Genomic DNA, 19,646 nt, shown 5'->3' with positions numbered 1-19,646 from the left:
CAACATGTAATATTATATAAAATGCTACATTTTGTTCCCTGTCCTAATGATAAATGCATTAACAGTGCTCCTCTTAAACATAATATTCATGTGTATAATTCATTATTGATTTTTACTTGTGGAAATTTCCACTGCCTGTGTTTTTTTCTTGTTTGTGAATTTGTATTGATTCTCAAGTCTAAGGTGCTTTTCAGAGAGTGTGTTTCTCTTGAATCTTGTTGTTAGGTATTACTGAAACTAATCAATTAAGCTAACACATTTTTGTGATCCCTTCTGTTGATAGATGATGAATCATTCAATCATTTAAGCTAACTCAATCTGAATCTTTCATAACATTTCCATGTCTGACCTTGAGTTAATTTTGATCAAGTCTCAAGGTTGCACTTACCTTACTTGCACAGTCATGCTTTGATGAAAGATATTGGCTTTGCACAGATGTGAGTTTCCCTTGAAGAGTGCTACAGAAAATGAATAACAGTTTTGTTAACAAGAAAAAGATTTGTATGCACGATTCAAGTTTCCTTTGAGTTACAGGGAATAAAGTGATTTAAAACCTGCACAGTATTGCTTTTGAGCTGTGGTTAAAAAGATTAGCTCAAGAGAAATTTACCCCCAATAAACTTATACTGTCTTGTCAATCATATCTTATAAGTGTTTGTTGAAATCATTTTGAAAACTCTCTTTTAGCTCTTTATAACTCTGTTTACTAAATTTTAAGGAAATTCATGATTTAATGACATGCCTTTTACCGATAGGAATTCTTGTATTTCAATTACACAGGTATGCAAGTGTAGAGTAACAGTACATGCACATCTTCATGCTACATGAACGCATTATGTATTAATTATGATCCTTGAACACATAAAGAAGAGCATTATGTATTAAATATGATCGTTTATCATTCCAGGGAGAATTTAAATCAATGATTTAAGAAAATCAAATTAGTTAGTCTAATTAAATTTTAAATTAAATTTCTTTTTTATTTTTATTTACAGGAATCATGTTTTACAGTTAACGGATGGTATTGAGACTTTAGGTGGTCTGCGCTGGCAGCTGGTCATCACTCTCGCCCTGGCTTGGATCTGCGTCTTTTTCTGCTTGTTTAAAGGTGTTGCCGTCCTCGGAAAGGTGAGACATCTTTGACTTGTCGGGAATGAATTTGTATTGCATTAAGTTCTAAAAATATGGAAGGGAGATAACTGATCTTTTATGAAGAAGGGAGAATGCTTATTTTACAAAGGAAATTATTTACATGCATTTAAGAGATGGGAGATAACTCCTTTTAACTAGAAATATAGCATTTAAAAGATTGATATAATTATGGCTTTCTTTGCTCATCACAATGCTCTCCATTTAGTTTCATAAGGGAGGTAAATTGTTAGCCTTGAGAAATATTTGCCATAGATTTATTTTTATGGGAAATTGAAAATGATCGCCACTGCTGCTTACTGTTTCACCACTGCAGCGTACTGTTTCACCTCAAACTTGGCAGGGGAAAAATGTTTTTTTGAAGGATGGTTTTGTTGGTTAGGATATCAGATAGGTCATTCAGTCTTCGTGTACTGTGGCAAGGCAAATTGATATTAAAGAATAAATGACTTTTTTTCTTCTTCAGAAATTGAGAGTATTTTTGTTGTTGTTTTTTGTGGGGTTTTTTTTTGGGAAAATGCTTATAAATGTTTTACGAAAATTAAATTTTTGCATAGTATATCTAAGGGTTTTATGACCAATAATGTGGTTTTATTGTGGGAAAAATTACAGACACCCAAAATTTTTCCACTTTAGCAATTCTGAGAAGTAAATATTCTTCATGGCCTAGCATATAATCCTGTGTTCAAGAATCCAAATTTACCATTGGGTGAATATTGTGTCTCAAGTCAAGAAATCACACTCATGGTTAAACAATAATAGATATATATGCAATTTGAATTATGTTTTACATAATGGTCGAGTGGTAAAGGCTGCCTTCTTCAGGTCACTTACCCCTCACCTGCTTGTGCCCGAAATAATGCTCGGCGGGGTGCTTGACCACCAGTATAGCTGTAATAGGTCCAATTACCCGTACAATGTATCCGTGACATGCCGGTAAATCCAACAAACAAACATATATTCTCTCATTTTATGTGACTATACAGTTTTAAAGTTCCTAACGTTTATTAAGTTCACTTGAAAACAGTTTACTGTTTCAAACAATTTCTCTATTTTGATGAAAATTTGCACAAATCATGCTGCTTTAAAGCTTAAAAGATGTAAAATATGACTATTAAATGTAATATTATAAGTGTTTTTTATTGTAAAGTTACATTACACAATCTGTTACCATGGAAACAGCTTGAAGTTAATATGAAAATAAATGAATTGTTTGCAAAAAGAAAAGAGAGGCATGTTTGCTTCAAAAAATTTCAAATGAAAAACATCAAAGTACAAACATACATGTTAACAAATATGTAATAAATTGAAGGAAATTCTATTAATATACAGAAACAAAATATCTGAGATTAATATATAGTTTTGAAAGCTGGATTGTGCATTTTACAGATCTATAAATTTGATTTTTTTTGGAGATATTTTTATTTTGAAACTTTATTTAATACTTTTTTTTCACAACTGTCCCTGTCTATTGTTTAACAATCACGCTGTTATTTAAACCTTAATAGCATTTGAAATAAATTTGTTCATGTTCAGTACATAAGGACTGGTTTGAAAATTTTTTGCAAGTTAATATTTGCATCATTTGAATAATTTCTTTTGTTAAAAATAGAATTTCAGTTTATTAAAGTAACACAAATAAACAGTCATTGATTGAAAACCAGAATATTACATTTAGCACTTTTTTACCATACAAATAAAAAAGCTGACAAAAGTGAATAAAATTGTAAAAGCAAATCTTATAAATTGACATTTAGTCTGAAAGTAAAGTTCAGGAATAATTTTGATATAATTCGGTGAAGCACGATGACAGTTGACATTTTATTTCCTCTCTTCACATTGATTTTTGCCTATATATAGCTGCGATAGAAATTTTCCATGCTGCGTCTGTCATTTCTCAGCCAAATGGATGTGACTTGCTAATGTTAGAACTTAGGAAGTCTGCAAAATTTATTATTTGTAAGCAGTTTGTGTCTGTCTCCGAGGATTTAATTAGGAAAATCACTGCATTCTGTGAATATATATAGAAAAGTGAGGAAGATAAGATCAGTTACGGCCAATAAATTTTTTTGATGCAATAAATGCATGATCTAAGTGTGTGACAGAAAAATTGGAGAAATATATACATGCACTAAATGGGGACCCCTGATAGGCATACAACAGATATTTGTATGTCCAGAGAATAAATTTGAGATAATTGAAGTTTTGGATGCATCTTTTAAGCGGGCATTTACAGTAACAGTATTGAAATATGCATGCATCACAATCATGTTTTTCATGACCCACAAAGTGTCCCATGGTAACACCCATACACTAACACCCACGGTAACACCAATGTTCCATCACTGTTTCAAATGCTTCCAAAAGCTGGCAGCAAACAAAAGTTCTACAAGTATTTTATCAGTTAATTAATCATGGCTGGTATGTTAAATAACAAATTTATTTAGGTGGAGCACTAAGGAATGTAGTATGAATTGCCCACCATTTGGGTAATTAGTTATAGAAATGTATCTGGTATTGGTGTTTTACAGATGCGATTAGTTATGTTGATTTTCTTGTGTATAAAACATGAAGAGTAATGTAAACATGTCCAAGATTTAGTATGAAAAAAACATCACAATGTTACACTAGAATCTTTCATTCATAAGGAAAGTTAAAATGTTTTTTTTGTCCTTCCAAGGCAAATAATCATGGGTTGGGATGCTACTGAGATGACCATGTTTCTTTGTAAGACAGCTGTACTGGATTGTTCCAGTTGGACTCCTTGGGCAACTGGGTGTTGGGTATAAATATACTCAAATACACACACTTGTTCAAGAGATGGTATAGAGGGGGGTGGGGGGATATATAGGCCCAAAGCTTTCAAAGGTAAACTAAATATGAATATGCCATCATGATAGTCTGTGTTGGTATTCTAGTCTCTCAAAATGGGGAAAATCTAAAATTGCCAGCAATTAATTACAAGTTTTCTTACTTTATTTTATTCAAAAGTGATCATTCAGATAGGATTTTGATCAAAGTCCAGTCAATTGTATTTTGTCATTTGTGGGAAGGGAGTGGGGGGGTATTATGGTTAGGATTTTACACAAAAATCAGTAAAAATTGAATATGAAATTTTATTCAGACTGATTGCTATTTCAGGTAATGCATTTTTGCGCTCCTTTCCCATATTTGGTGTTATTGGTACTGTTGATCCGTGGAGTGACGCTAGATGGCGCTATTGATGGAATCAAGTTTTACATCATACCACGATGGGAGAAACTCGCCACTTTCCAGGTAAATATAATTTCCTTTTTGCAACAAACATTGTAATAATTACACACAGATTTGCTGCTTTTATATTATTACATGTACTTGTTAAAGATGATTTTGTTGGCACAGTATTGGAAATTTCAGCTCAAGGCAAAATAAATCTAAAGTAGATTCTGGAGTGTTACATCCAGGAATGTTAAACTTGTTATATACCAATATTAATACCCTTATCATAATTGTTTTTAACTTGATAGCTTCTTTTAAGTTCATAGCTTGTTACGAATAAATTATGTACTTTTATAAATTGTTCTCTACCTTTTCTGTGATCAGCCTAGTTGTGGTAACTTATTAAAAATCAAGCCAGTATTTTAGTGACTGATAAATAAATTATATTTTGATATATTACTAGCTAGATTCATCAAAGTACAAAAAAATGCAGAAATATACACTTATTAATAACATGATGTAGAAATGTTGATGATAGGATACATGTAATTATAACCATTACGCAAAAATAGTTTTGTCATACACATCCAATCTAGATATCTAGGGTGGAAAGGATTAATAGACACATAAAATGGCATCAGATATTTACATTATGTTTGTTATTACTTAGGGTTCCAGATAGACACCTGAGGTTTTCCTCCACTAATACAGTTGGAAAGTCGCCATATGACCTTTACTGTTTTGGTGCATTGTAAAAACAAAGCAAAAAAATGCAAAAAATATATATATATAATTATGTGTGTGTGTTCGTGTGTGCACTGGGAGAGAAACTTGGGTTCACCCTTGGGCAATTAAAAAAATATGAATAATTATGTAAAAGCAAACTGCTTAGGGATACTATACTTCAAAATATATAAATTTTTGGCATGAAAATTCAGTGAACAGCTGGGAAAAAGTTAAGAGAAAACAATTCAGTACATTTAGAAGTGAATTAGTTGTTCACTTTATGCTTTATTCCATCATTAAAAGAATCATAATTACTTTTTTATTAGTCTTAATTGTAACCTATTTAAACAATTTGAATAGAATGATAATAAACAGGTGTAAGACTGAAAGGGCTTCTTACATCTCCTGCAATAAAGCAACAAAACGTAATATGTGGATTAAGTAATGATCCCTCCATGTCTGAGATATAATTAACCTACTTTTTCTTGTATATTTCCAAGCAAGATTCCGTGCTCGATTTACTTTTGAACTTGTATTGCATAGTTACCATGGTAACCTTTGATATTTATTGTTCAAGAAAATTAGATTTTCTTTTGTGTTTTATAACTTGTCTGGTGCCAGTCCCAGTCCTGGCTTCCTTTAAAATAAATATTTCAATTCTTCATTGAAACACATAAAGTTGTCTTTAAATACTTTTCTATTAAAGCATCATACGATGTTTACTCACGGCAGGGTAATATGTCCACAAATTTGATACTTCACGCATTCAATATCGAACTGTTGTCATTGGTTATGCACTTGCAATACTGACACTGTGACATAATTATGATACTGCGCTGTGCCTGACAGATTTCATTTAAACACCAACCTTCACATTACTTTGATCATGCGAATTTTAAACTGTTAAGCTAGTCTCTTAAATAGCACCAGCTGCTTCATTTTAATGCCGGGTATATATGTACATGTATTTAGAAATGTTCGAAGCATCGGTTTCAAAAATCCAATATGCAGCCGACATCTGCTTATGTATCGCAAAAATTTAAACCGCTTTTATATTTGTTTTAATTTCAGGTCTGGGGAGACGCTGCTTTGCAGATTTTCTACAGCGTTGGAATGGCATGGGGTGGTATTATCACAATGGCATCGTACAATGACTTCAAACACAATGTTTACAGGTAAATAACTCAACTTGTTCTATCTCTCATTAAACTGTTACATAAGAATGCTTTCAAGAAGATGTTTTTTTCTCCTGTTATGTTTAAGCATTATGGATCAATGGCATTAAGTTATATAAAGATTTGGACCTCTGCCACAGGGATTTGTATTTTGTATTTGACAGTATGGTAAAGGTTTTCTATTTGTTCGGCAGTATGGTAAAGGTTTTTTATTTGTTCGGAGGCTGACTGATGTATTTGAGGTCACTGTCCTGTTATGATTTTCCATTACCATTCTATTTAAGTGTTTGATTTTTTTCTGCATGGTCTCCTGTGTATGAGATGTTTAAACTGTCATTAATAGTCTAGTGTTTTTTTCAGTGTTTAATAATACTATATTTGATACTTAATTAAAAAGCCGTCTTGTTTTCCTCCAAAGTCTTTGAACTATATTAAAAAAATTTTGGCAATGTCATCATTTTGCACGGCGAAAAAAAGTAACACAGTTTGATTTTTGTTTCAATTTACTTTGAAACAAATTTGAGAGAGTAACAACAGTACAAAAAAGAAAAGATCATTTTCCTAAATAAATAATTTTGTAAAGAGAAGAATTTTTGAATGGTTCCCACTTATGCATGTTATGGGAAAACCGTTATTTTTTGTCCTACAAGAAAATGTGTAGTAATGCATAACTTGGCAAGCTGCAGAAGATTTTACTGATTATCAACCTGAACAGAGAGTTACCTGTCTTATATTAATGTGTCTGTCTGTTTTTGTTTATATACCTGTCTTTATAACATGTCTGTCTGTTTACAATGCTGTTTCAAGGACATATGAAAATCATTTGTTTATCATGAGCTTACATATCAAGGTTGTAAACTTTTGCATGCTTTATAAAGGCCAAATAAAAAAAAAATTAATTATATTATTTGTTTCTTAGACCCAGTTATCAAATGTTGCCAACCTGCCATTGTTTTAATAGTGAAGGTCAAATTTGAAACACAAAGAATTTGTATTTTTGTTTCCTAATAAAACCTCGAAGGAATATGCCTTATTTTTCTTATGAACAGAAAAATTGGAAAAAAGTATCATAAGTTGTGGTTCAAGATAAAAATATATCAATACTGCCGTATGGTGCATTTTTCTAAACAAGGTATTGACAACAAACTGACGCGATCAGTGTTAAACCTCAGTGTTAACCGATATTACTGTAACCTTGAAATTATTGAACTTCCTTGATTCTATCTTTTTTGATAAAAAAGACTGTAAACATTCTATGTCCTATTTTAATTGAAAAAAAACTGTCTTGGTGTGCAATTTTTGTATATAATTTTTTTTCCATGTTTTTAGTCATAATGATATCAACTTTGTGGCTTTTGGACACTATAGAAATTTTTTTTCTCTCTATTAAATCATGTTTAAAATTACTTTGCTTATCATATATATGGTACGTAGAAAATATGTTAAAGGAGCATGGCTCCAAATGATATGTGCTAATTTTCATGAAAATTTCGAAAGTGTACTTAAATTTAAAAGTGTTATGTTGTGATTTTTGTAAACAGCGCTTACAATCCACATAAATTGCCAATAAGAGGTCAAATATGCACAAATAGCCCTTACTTCATTAGTAATCCTGTAAAAATATGTTGATTAATACTGAAAAATTGGTCATTAATTGCACTTAACATGTGAATTATTATTTTAATCTGGAATCTTTTTCCTTTCCTTAAAATCATAAAATTTTCTTGAAATATATTTGCTCATAAGTTTAATATCTAGTACAAACTGGAAATGAGCATTAAAATAAAGTCTTTCATTTCCAAAACAATTTACCTGTAGCCATATGCGTGCAGAGTATGGTATGGAAAAGTTATTTTGTTGAGGGAAAAAAATTTCCTATACATATATTTCCTATATAAATCTATATTATTTTAAATCTGAGGTTAATGGGTTGTGAAATTAATGGGGTATGGAGAAATTATCACTGCATGCAATCTTTTAAAATTTGTCAACCTTGCAAAAAAAATTTGGACCGTGAATTTATTACAATGAGGGGGGGAAAATCTGTCACATTTAAAGTGCATATCTTTATAGTTCAAACAAAATTTATTTAATGTCTATAAGCTTTAACTCTACTTGTGGCAGTTTACAAAAATTTTTGTTTCTATATTTTGCAAAAGTATAATTTAAAAATGACTGTACGAAAGAAATATGATGGAATATTTCCTTTTTAGTAAATGGTGCATGCACAAAATCATTGTTTAAAACACACAAAATTCTACTGAAAAATAGCAGAATAATATTTTTTTCGGAATATTTTATTCTGTTTACGTACAATATTTATGTGTATTGAAGTAACAAGAGACATTTTATGTGAAGCTCTTTCGAAAAATCAACCATAAGATTATGGAAAATATACTTTTTTTATGGTTTTCAAAAAATATTACAAAAAATATATCATTAGATAAAGCTTTATATCCTTTTAATGCTGTAAGTCAACTCTTCTTATTTTTTTCTCCCTTACTTTTACAATTTGGTCAGCCATAATGTCATTGACTTTACGGACATCAGAATTGTGTGACAAGAATTTTTTTATTGTAAATTGTTTACCGTCTTTTTATTGACATACAGCCATGAATATGTGTTAGCATAATTTTTCTGTGCTATAACAATAACAATTTGTACTGGTATTTTGTCTTAATTAAAGCTCCATGCCTCCAGATGAGCCAAAATATTCTGAAAGTTAAGAAAAATGCACAAATAAGATTTTAAGAAAAATAGAATTGTTCAAATTTCAAGTAATAATTTACATGTTATGTGTGATTAATGACTGATTGTGCAGTAAATTATATATCATCATATTACTACTGCGAGACTAAATGCAGTAAGGACTATTTTTTCATAAAAAATGTTCATAGGAAGAAAAACCTTGAAAGTTAATTTGATATCAAAAAATATTGTTAAAAAACTGCATACACACTAAACAAGCACATACAAGTTTAAAGCAAGGTCTATGGAAACTTATTTATAAAAAATATTTGATAAACGATGTGGAACGTGTAATATTTCATGATTTACAACCAGTCATGTTTTGTTTGTTGAAGATAACAAATGCAAAATGATATAGGAGAAATCACTCCTTTTAAAGCACAAAATATCTTGAAATAATTTCCTTTGTAGTTATATTTAGTATAACGGTGAATGCCACAATAAAAAAGAGCTGATACCATATGTGCATTAATAAACTCACCGTTTTAAACAAGAAATCAGTGAAATTAATAAAAACATCTTTTTTATAAAAAAGGGTTTTATTCATACAATATGTGATTAACATTAATGCATAACATTTACCTATGTTACAAGTTATAGATTGGGAAAATTTAGTATGAAAACCATAGACAATTATAAGAAAATTGGGAAAATTAAGACACATACAAAACATTCACTTTACAGATGAAGAAACGCTATAAACTTAAACTCCATAGCTTCAGCTAGTTTAGGAATTTTGGAAGGAATTTTCTAGATTCAATTAGGAGTTTCATCACTTTCTTCAATTTGGTTGACAACCTGTATTTTATGCAAAATGTAAAAAAAGTCATTAAAAGTATTAAATGACATTGATGGATACATAAAATACATTTTGCGGAAGGAGATTTATCAATGGGACATCATACTTGATAATGCTCCGAGTTTCACACACTGTTGTCAAGTACTTATATACTTAGTTATATACCATACTTAAAACAGGATGTATTTTCAAGCTTACATAAAACATTATAAATGATAAAATATTTATCTTCAGATATGTCATTTATACTCTGACCAATTAAGAAAACAACACTGAGGCCCTGCACTCAAACTATTAATACTGAATGTCCTATTGTTGTTTTGTGTGTTTGTTTCTTTTTCCTTCATCTCATTGTTTTGGGATCTGGGATAAGGGGATAGCAGCAGAGTTTTTTTAAAGGTCTTCGTTTAAACATATTTATCTAAGCTTGATTGCGAAAGAAGTTCTTGCAACTTATATATATCACTTTTGAATCAGCTTCCTGGAACCAACCAGTACTTTTGTCATATGAAGAAACATGGTCGTGACATGATTAGGGCTCGAACCCATAATCCCTGGGTTGAGAGGCAGACACTTTAACCACTAGGCCACCTCTCCCTATAGTTCTTGAAATATATTTATTATTAATATAGTGATATTTTATCTTTCAATACCCAAATCAGAAATGTTTTGTTTACATATAGATTTTATAATGTTGTTTTTCTTTGTAACATTTTACGACAGTTGTTGAATTTTTGTTGTTTCAGGGATGCTATGTTGGTGCCGTTTATTAACTGCGGAACAAGTATCTTTGCTGGTTTTGTGATTTTCTCTATCCTCGGGTTTATGGCACACGAAACTGGAAAATCTGTAGAAGATGTGGTAACACAAGGTGAGAATGTATGCCCTGTATTATTACAATGCATAATATGTTATTATGTATATAACACTTAAATTTTAGTATCTATCAGTAATACAAAATGTATAGACGTATGGCTGACTTCTTCAGCAGTGAATATTTCAGTTTTTCAATTTTCAATGATCTTTGAGGATAATGTAAGATCATGGTGATTCGGCTTTCCAGAAAATAGTTTCATATTCTGTATCAGTAGATACATTGTATAGAGGCATTGTATACAATACTGAACCAAAATACTAATATTATCATATTTGTATTGTCACAGTTTATGACTTGAGTGAAATAACATTGAACATTGAAACCTTTTTTTTTACATTTATCAGTAACAGATGTTGTTTTTTTTACACATTTTGCTATTAAAAACAAAATTTTTATAATTTGTAATGACTTATGTATTCGATAATGTTTTAAGTATAAACATATAGTCAAGTTTATGATTATCTGAACAACATGTTGTCACCTTAGTGAAATAACTGGTTAACTTCTATTAGATTAAGAAGTACTTAACCAATTGCTAGTCTACACTAAGGTGAGTTATATACATAAGTAAAAGCTTTCTGCACTATTTTGAATATTAAGATTTTTATACTCTACAAAGCCATCTTTTTAAATGAATGTCTTATATTTTATGAACAGGTCCAGGGTTGACTTTTGTTGCGTACCCTGAAGCCGTGTCAATGTTACCGATCTCGCCACTGTGGTCGGTGCTGTTCTTCCTCATGTTGTTTATCATTGGTTTGGACAGTCAGGTAACCATAGCGATTAAATTTCTATTCCTATCCCTTCATTATCAACACATTTCAACGTCAAAAATGTTTAGAGCTTTTGATATTGGCTGAAAATAAAAACAGGTTGATAAAGCTCGGCATGTGGTCCATTAAATGTGTTTTATAAGAGGACAGATACTGACAGTTACTCGCTGTTGTATTAAATTGTTTTCCATTTAGCAACAGCCATACGGGCAGAGAAAAAAAGAATTTAATTGACTTTGCTGAATCTCTCTCTATTTGTGTGATAAAATAGCTAAAATTTTCCATGACGTCAAATAGATACTGGTAAATCTGTTTGTGAATAATATTAAACCAAATTATATAGAAACATTGATAATGAGTTTTCACTGCGTGTTTTTGGGAGATTTTAAATTTGCAATTATTTAAATCAGGATACTTAAATGCTTGTCATGTAGAGTTTTCTAATTTAAATTCCCTGCACATTTTATGAATAAAACTGGTGAATATTAATCATGTTTATGTCTTCGTCACAAACCTTACGTAGTTATTTTCTCACTTAAAAAAATCACTGCAGATAAATCATGCCCGACAGACATACCAAGGGAGGTAACCTAGCAGAAATTAAATATAGAAAACCCATGCAGAGTTTTATCCCCTGAAAAAATGTTAAAGAAAATTATCAACCACTTAAAAAGTTTTAGGAAATTGTATACATACAATTATTGACAATGCAATATTTCCATGAAGAATGCAAGCATTTAACCTTTGTAAGATAAATTGCAGTATGTTTTTAAACTTAGTGGTCTTTTAGGCCTTTTATTACAAAATAAATAAAAAAATTTTTTTTTAATGCACAGCAATCTTATTAGGCACAAAATAATTAAATCACTAAATTCAGAATTAATAAAGAAAATTAACAAAACTCACTAAAGTCTGTAACTTTCTACAATTTTAGATCTATTAATATTTTATTTTAAAATGGAATATTTTGAAAACTTTGCAAGAAGGTATTTTAGTTTTAGAAAAAAATATTTATTTAACTTTCTGAAATTTATATCCGGCTTTATCTTTTTTGTTTCAAAGTTATTTATTATAGATAAAAAAACTGCATTCACGAGAAAACTTTAAAAAAATTTTTTTTGAATTATCAAATAAGAAATTATGTCAAATGTATTAGTCTTCATTCAATATCTAAAAGTTTTTTCTTACTTTTATCATTTAATTCTATTGTTTGCTGCAGAAATTTATTCAATGCCAAAAATGTACACTTATGTCTTAGCCCACAACAATGATAATTTACTGTTATTTACACTTTTGAATTTTTTTTTGAAATTTCACATTGATTTTTGCTTTTTACTCACCTATTAGAGAGGCCACTTGTAAGTCGCGGTCCTAAATTCCACAGTAGTAATAAAAACATACTGCAATCTTGTTTCAGCTCAAAAACACTTGGATTTTGCCTCTTACAATATCAAAGTTCATTTTTTTATTATCTTACACACCGTTTGAATTATTTGTTACATTTTGTATTAAAATTTTTATCTTTTATACATTCAATTGCACTTGTTTCATTGATAAAAAAAAAAGAAAAAAAATCTATTGTATCATCATAATTATTTTTATTTATCAGATTTTATTTTGATTTGAATATTATTCACATATTATTTGTAAAATATTAATTGCTAAATTTATTGTTATGTTTATAAATAAATCAAAAGTGCTATCAGAAAGTTTTTGTAAAAATAGTAAAAAGGTGTTGTAAGTTTACAATATACAAACAAATAACCAACATACATATATCAGAAAATAAATAATTTTTACTTGAAATATTAACAAATTCAATAGATTATATCTATTCAAAATGAAATAACTTCAAATTTTCTGTTTTGTGCAGATATTTAAAAAAATACTTTGCAAAATTTATTTCAATAAGTATTTTTTTGTGTGAATTACCATAACTGTCTTATTTAGATCTTATGGTTTTATTTTTTTTTTAATTCTTTTAATAATAGATTTAAAAAAAGAACTCTGTTCTGTTGTTTAAAATGATTATTTTTGTTGTTTGGTTCCTAATAGAACCTGATATTTAGAGGCATATATCCAAGGTGTGACTTAGTTTTTGACATTTCAGATAAAATGTTACAGGCAAATTGGAATCTTCTTTGAAAAATAAAATTATGATGCCTTGAAACCATATTCTATGTAATTTCAAAGGACTAATTTTTATGGAAAGAATTTACTTTGATTTGTAATATCCACTTAAAAAATTTTATGCGCATAAATTTGCACATGTAAATTTTATATGCATAAGATTTGTATATTTAAAAAACAAAAATTTTAATATTTTTGTGTACCATTTTAAAGGAAATAAATTAACGAAATGAAAGAATACAAAATGATTGTATGGAAAATGGTACAGGGCATTAAGTGCACTTTTTGCTTTAGCACTTAAACAAGACAAAATCTTATCAAAAAGTTTTATTAACAAAGGAGTTGATTCCAATTTCCCTGAAATGTCTATGTACCATAATATACCGAACCAACATTCCCTTGGTAAGGGCCCTCGGCATTAGACCTTTATGTAATACTTTATATACATGTACATGCTTTTTGTACAACCACTTTTAATGTGTGAATTTTCTCTGAACTAGAGTCTCAGACTTTCACGAGAATAAGCACGCCTTAGAAGTGGGTGTACTTTGTTTTCAGGGCTGTTTTTTTGCAGGAAAATATTGTCCATTTTTTGCTTGCGTTCTTCATGTGAACTTACACCTGTTAAAGCATACCCGTTGCTCTCAGCATTTTTGACTTCATCTCAAATTTAGATCACCCAAACAATCTATTTAAGCATTTTCTACCTTACGAATTTTAACTCGTGTAGAATAACATATTATATTTTTAGATTCACAAACATTTCAATTATTTTTCTGGCTTTTTATACAATTTATAACTTTTATAAAATAAAAATGTGTAATCTTGTAACCGTAAACATTTATATTCAAATCATTTTCTTATAAAGTTTTCATAGCAACATAAGTTGCTATGGACTTTGCTTTGGAGATTATTTTTCTTGGATGTGACATTTACTATAAAAATACTACTAATTGATATTATTTTACTCTAAAGTGCTGGTATAGTTGTACAGGTAAGAGAAATTTGTAATGGTTAGAACTTACGTATAATATAAATTAAACTGTTTGTGTTTACAATGCAACCATTTCCCCGAATATATCTTATGAAAACCATTCTTGAACAAGACTGCTTTTCATCAGGAGGAACAAAGGAAATGAAATTATATATTGAATTGTGAAACCAGTCCAGCAAAGCTAGACTGTGTTTCTTCAGGAGTAAGTCATGTGAGCGTGTTCCAATCTGATGAAGTCCAAACAAAAGGTATTAAAATGTGTCCGTTGGAATGAAATATGTCTTGTTCGTGCATAACTTAAAGTAAATTTCATCAGAATTTTCCCATTCAGCCTTCAATGACATACTTTAAGAAGAGTAATGTTATAATTTTAAATGACTGTGTGTATTAAAAGAATAAATGCAGCTGTGCATAATGTGACTTAATGTAGTGTTACACTTCCCGTCCACCGTCCATCAAAAAAAAATTGGAAGTCTGTGTTTCAGATATGATCTATCTAAAAATTTATATCATACTTTTGGTTAGTATAATGACATCATTTACAAGAACACAATGCCTCGAGTCTTGATAAGTATTTTCTACAAATTACATGTACCGTATTTCTGTCCTGTAAATAGGTCATTTGGTTGTATTGTAAACAAGCCAGCTTTTTGTTCCCAACATGTTGATATTCGTTTTAGTACACGTATATAAGTCTTTTAGTATTTTCCTTTGTTATGAATTGTTTGTATGCAAATGAAATTTGATGTATAAATATGTCCAGAGTAACTTAACCAAATAAAAAATTCAAATAATTTAACAGAAAAAAGATCACTCAATTTTAAATGTGAAAAAAAATGTGAAAAATAAGAATAATAATGACTTGTTCAGTTTGAATATCTTGAAGGATTTCGATGAACCAAAAATTTAAAATATAATGACATAGAAGAACTTGGTAAATTTATACTCAATTTACTCAAAAATAGGTTAATTCACTGACTAGCTCATTACATTCTTAACTATAAAAAGATTATTATAATGATAAAACTAAATGTATATAATATAAATAAGTCAATGGGGATTTGGTTCATTTATAATTCTACCTGTATTTCTCTATGTACATTGCAGTATTCCAAAATTACAATAATTAATATTTTATAATTAATCAAATTAATAAATAATTACAATACATCTGAAACCTACACTTTACATTTAAATGGTTTAAACATGGAATAAATACATAAAAATACATATAATTATGCTAATGCGTAATATTAATTATGATAATAATAAATTATTTATTTATAATAGTGACATGTGTAAACATAATTTAAAATCAAATCATATAACTTATTAAATACACCCAGCCTAATGGGCCTATAAGTCACACCTTCAACTAAAACATGAAATATTTACATCAAGTGATTGTATTGTAATATATATAAAATTAATGAATTTTAAATAAGGATTTTATTCCACAAACATGGTTATATTCAAAGATCACACATTCATAACATTTAAATTATTTAAACCTTAACCTACATAACATGTGTAGTGAATTTACTTACTTTAAATTTGGATAGTCCATTCAAAGTTTAAGGGATTTCAATATACAAAAATTTAACTACCAGTTATATACCGGTAATAGAGTCTGTTCCGAGACTGGACAGTTACGTAGGCTTGCCAGTCTCTATGCTGGTGGTATAACTAAAAGGGCAAATCACAGGGGGTTAGAGTCGGTTAAGGTTTAAATACAACGCATGTATCAAGGTATCATAGCATGTTTGAAATAAAATCAGAATTTTTCCACGCATGAACACCCCAAATTTTTTGGGTGACAAGACCTGACCAATCATCCACCACCAGTTTTTCTGAATATGAAATGTCAAGCTCTTTCATTGCTTGGTTAAATCAGTAATGATGATTTATAAAGAACCATATTACAGATAACTAAAGAACCTTACTAAGATTTATTTTTTAATTTATTTTCTAAGTTATTCATAATCTTAAGTAACAGACAATTGTTTCAAACATACGTTTTTTTAACATAATACTATGAATGTAAGATTTAGTTTACATTGAAATAATCAAAAACAAGGCAATGTGAAAAGTATTTTCTAGAAATTTTCTGTTTCATCTCCATACATTTATAAGTTAAAATTTGAATTAAAGAAGTTCTACTCTTTAATACTTTTTAAAAAATTGATAAGGTTACTTTGGTAGAGAAAAAGATAGTAATGTTGACAACATGTAAATGATAAGTTTTAAGGCATAGTGCTACAAAAAAAAAAAAACAAACATAATTATAATATGAAATAAAAGTAGATATATTTAGTAACTTTGATATGAAAATATCAGTATGTCCAGATATTAAATTTATCATGAAATAAAATACCTTAATTAAGCTTTTATGTAATTTAAAAAAACAAATTAAGATAATTAATTTATGAATGTTGTAAGTTTTAGAATTAATTATATGATAATGATGTCATAAAGGATAAAGGAATTAAAAAAAAATCAACCACTTAATTTGAGAGGTTCTGGACATTCAATTGTATTTTTGGCATTTCTTGTTTAGTCACAGGGTCGTGGGGGTCGTGTTGGAAGACGTGTCAGGGCCAGGTGGTTGTCGTCAGCGTCGCTAGTGAAGACGGCTTTAAAATCGCTGACACGCACGTCAAGTGGTACTTTATAGTGTAGAAATACACAACATTGTTGATTTGAATGGTCCAAGTATGTATACTGCATTGTTTAATACTACATTTTATACTTCAGTTCAATTAACATGTCCCTGAATTTTAAAAAAATGTTAATTAATTGATTTTCATCAATCTAATACGGTAATTTTTGGTAAACAAACACAATTTCAACACTTTAGAACCTCCCCTAGCCAGTACAAAGATTTTATGCAGTATACATAATTGACCAGAATGAAGTCTTAAGACCAATTCTTTTATTTTATGTTATGTAAAAAAATCATGTGATAGAAATACTTGAAAATTGTTTTGTGTAGTGTAGGGCACTGCACCTTTTTACTGGCAAAATTTCAGATTTTTTTTTATTTAACTTAAAAAATCTTAACATAAAGATGGAGGAATTCCAGTAAGGTGTAGATAATATTCTTACATTTTCAGGATGTATGAGAGAAAAATATATGTAGAGAGAGAGAGAAAATAGCTTTTACCTATGTGCTGGTATGAAGGTTAGAGAGAAAGTGTTGCATGAAAGGCTATATGTATACAAGAATATTATCTACATAATTATATACTGCATAGAGTTTACACGAAAATTTAATTTATTGATTTTTTTTCGACACACAATGTGTGTAAACCAGTGTAAAGGGTGCAGAATTTGTTGCATTTTTATTGAGAGAACATCCCATTTTCTAGGAAAATTTCTTGTTTTCTATTTAATAAAAAATGTAATTCATCCGTGCTTTCATTTCACATGTTATAAGTTTAACTACTTTTTTCATTGATCATCATTAAATCATCTCATATCATGCAAAAGTGTAATATGGCTTATCACATACAGAAAATTGTCGTGTACAATTAAGTTTAAATTACTTAAGAAAATAAAACTTCTACTGAAATCTTTCAAGGTTATTGCCACCAATCTTGGTATTGAGACCTATGAAATGATATTTTGGCTTTTCTAGAAATTGATTTGGTTTCGACGTAAGGAAAAAAATCAACAAATAAACAAATACACATTTAAGAAATGGCTTGATCATTTTCAAGCAATTTCTTAATGTACCTATTTATTTGACCGATCAGCACTCTTTTTGCATTTGACTTTTCGTTTCTCGTTTTACCGAGACTATAAATTATGTACACGGCAGTTACATGTATTCATGATGACAAGAACATTATATTTATGCATGTACCCAGATGTTGATATAGGAGGTTTCCTTTGTAGAAATATATGAAAAAATTATGAATGAGTTTAGAAAATCATGAAACCTTTCATAATTTTGCTTTCACCTTCATGTTAGATTCATTTATACTGCATGAAACAAAGAAACAGCTTAATTATACAAACATTTCTGTACCATATCTGTTGACAACACCTTCTAATGAACAAACCGCCAAGACTCCCAAGTCCTTTCCTAAACAAAATCTTATCTTTCCCTATTCCTTCTACACAGAATCTGTATTGAACTGTTTAATAATTGTTATGGTACTCAACTCAATGTATTAATAGTAGTCAAATGAACAAAATATGACTATATATAGCAGAAACCTGACCGTGTTTTCTCTCAACAGTTTATCAAAGTTTTTAGTAAGTTTCCCTTAAAACTTAGTTTAAAAACTTTCTTTCTTGAATGCATTGGTCATGAAAATGATAAAGTTAAACATTTTTAGATTCCCTGAAGGGCATCCAAGATGGCCCAAGGGCATCCAAGATGGCCCGATCATGTAAGATGAAAAATGGATTATGTTTCACACAGTTCTTTAAAGTATTACGTAAGAGAATTGTATAAATAGCATTCAAGGTCAATACTAGTCTGGATTACAACTGCCTGTTACTAGGTTACCGCAGAATAGTAGGCAGGGAACCAGAATAGGTTAATACAAGCTAACAGTCCTGTACCCTGGTACCGGCTTAAGCATGGCTTAACATTTAAAAGTAAAAATGGTGCTTTACATCTAAATGTAGAAACATCTGCAGAATGTCCATTTTTCTTATCAAAGTGTTATTGTTCCCTTTTAATAATAACAAGATCTATCAACTCATGAGTGTCGAACAATATCAGAAATGTGATACCTTGTTATGGCAATTAATATCCTGGCTTTTACTGCCTTTTAATAGCTTGGTGATGGGTCATTATTTATAACTGAATCAAAATTAGTATTCACTAATAGAGACTTAAGTCAATTCCTCTGGCTTGAAATATGTTTGTGGAATAATAAGAAGTAAAGCTTATTTTGTAGTTTAGGAAATTGCTCAGTGATCTCTTGTCGGTATTACAAGGAAAAACACATGGTATAGGGGAGTGCTTGCCTTACACACATAACAAAATAGTAGATAATATGTAGATATATTGCATAAATTATGACAAAGCTTCAATCAATATCAGACAGCACTCTTATATAAA

The 19,646-nt window shown here is 29.5% G+C and overlaps 1 protein-coding gene across 3 annotated transcripts in view; it reads left to right on the top strand.

Moving 5' to 3' along the window:
* Window positions 1-19,646, top strand: part of LOC132754155 (sodium- and chloride-dependent GABA transporter 1-like) — a 48,927-nt gene that overhangs the window by 22,196 nt on the left and 7,085 nt on the right. For all 3 annotated transcript variants that reach the window (XM_060744750.1, XM_060744748.1, XM_060744749.1), the window contains exons 5-9: window positions 996-1,128; window positions 4,291-4,425; window positions 6,145-6,248; window positions 10,542-10,666; window positions 11,330-11,442. In XM_060744750.1, the coding sequence (XP_060600733.1) occupies window positions 996-1,128; window positions 4,291-4,425; window positions 6,145-6,248; window positions 10,542-10,666; window positions 11,330-11,442 (610 nt within the window). The remainder of the gene's footprint in view (window positions 1-995; window positions 1,129-4,290; window positions 4,426-6,144; window positions 6,249-10,541; window positions 10,667-11,329; window positions 11,443-19,646) is intronic.

Source organism: Ruditapes philippinarum, unplaced genomic scaffold, assembly GCF_026571515.1.
Source record: "Ruditapes philippinarum isolate M1 unplaced genomic scaffold, ASM2657151v2 ctg6247_1_1_1_1, whole genome shotgun sequence".
NCBI lineage: Eukaryota > Metazoa > Mollusca > Bivalvia > Venerida > Veneridae > Ruditapes > Ruditapes philippinarum.
The sequence above is the reverse complement of the archived record's forward strand: the minus strand, read 5'-3'. Positions and strand labels throughout refer to the sequence as shown.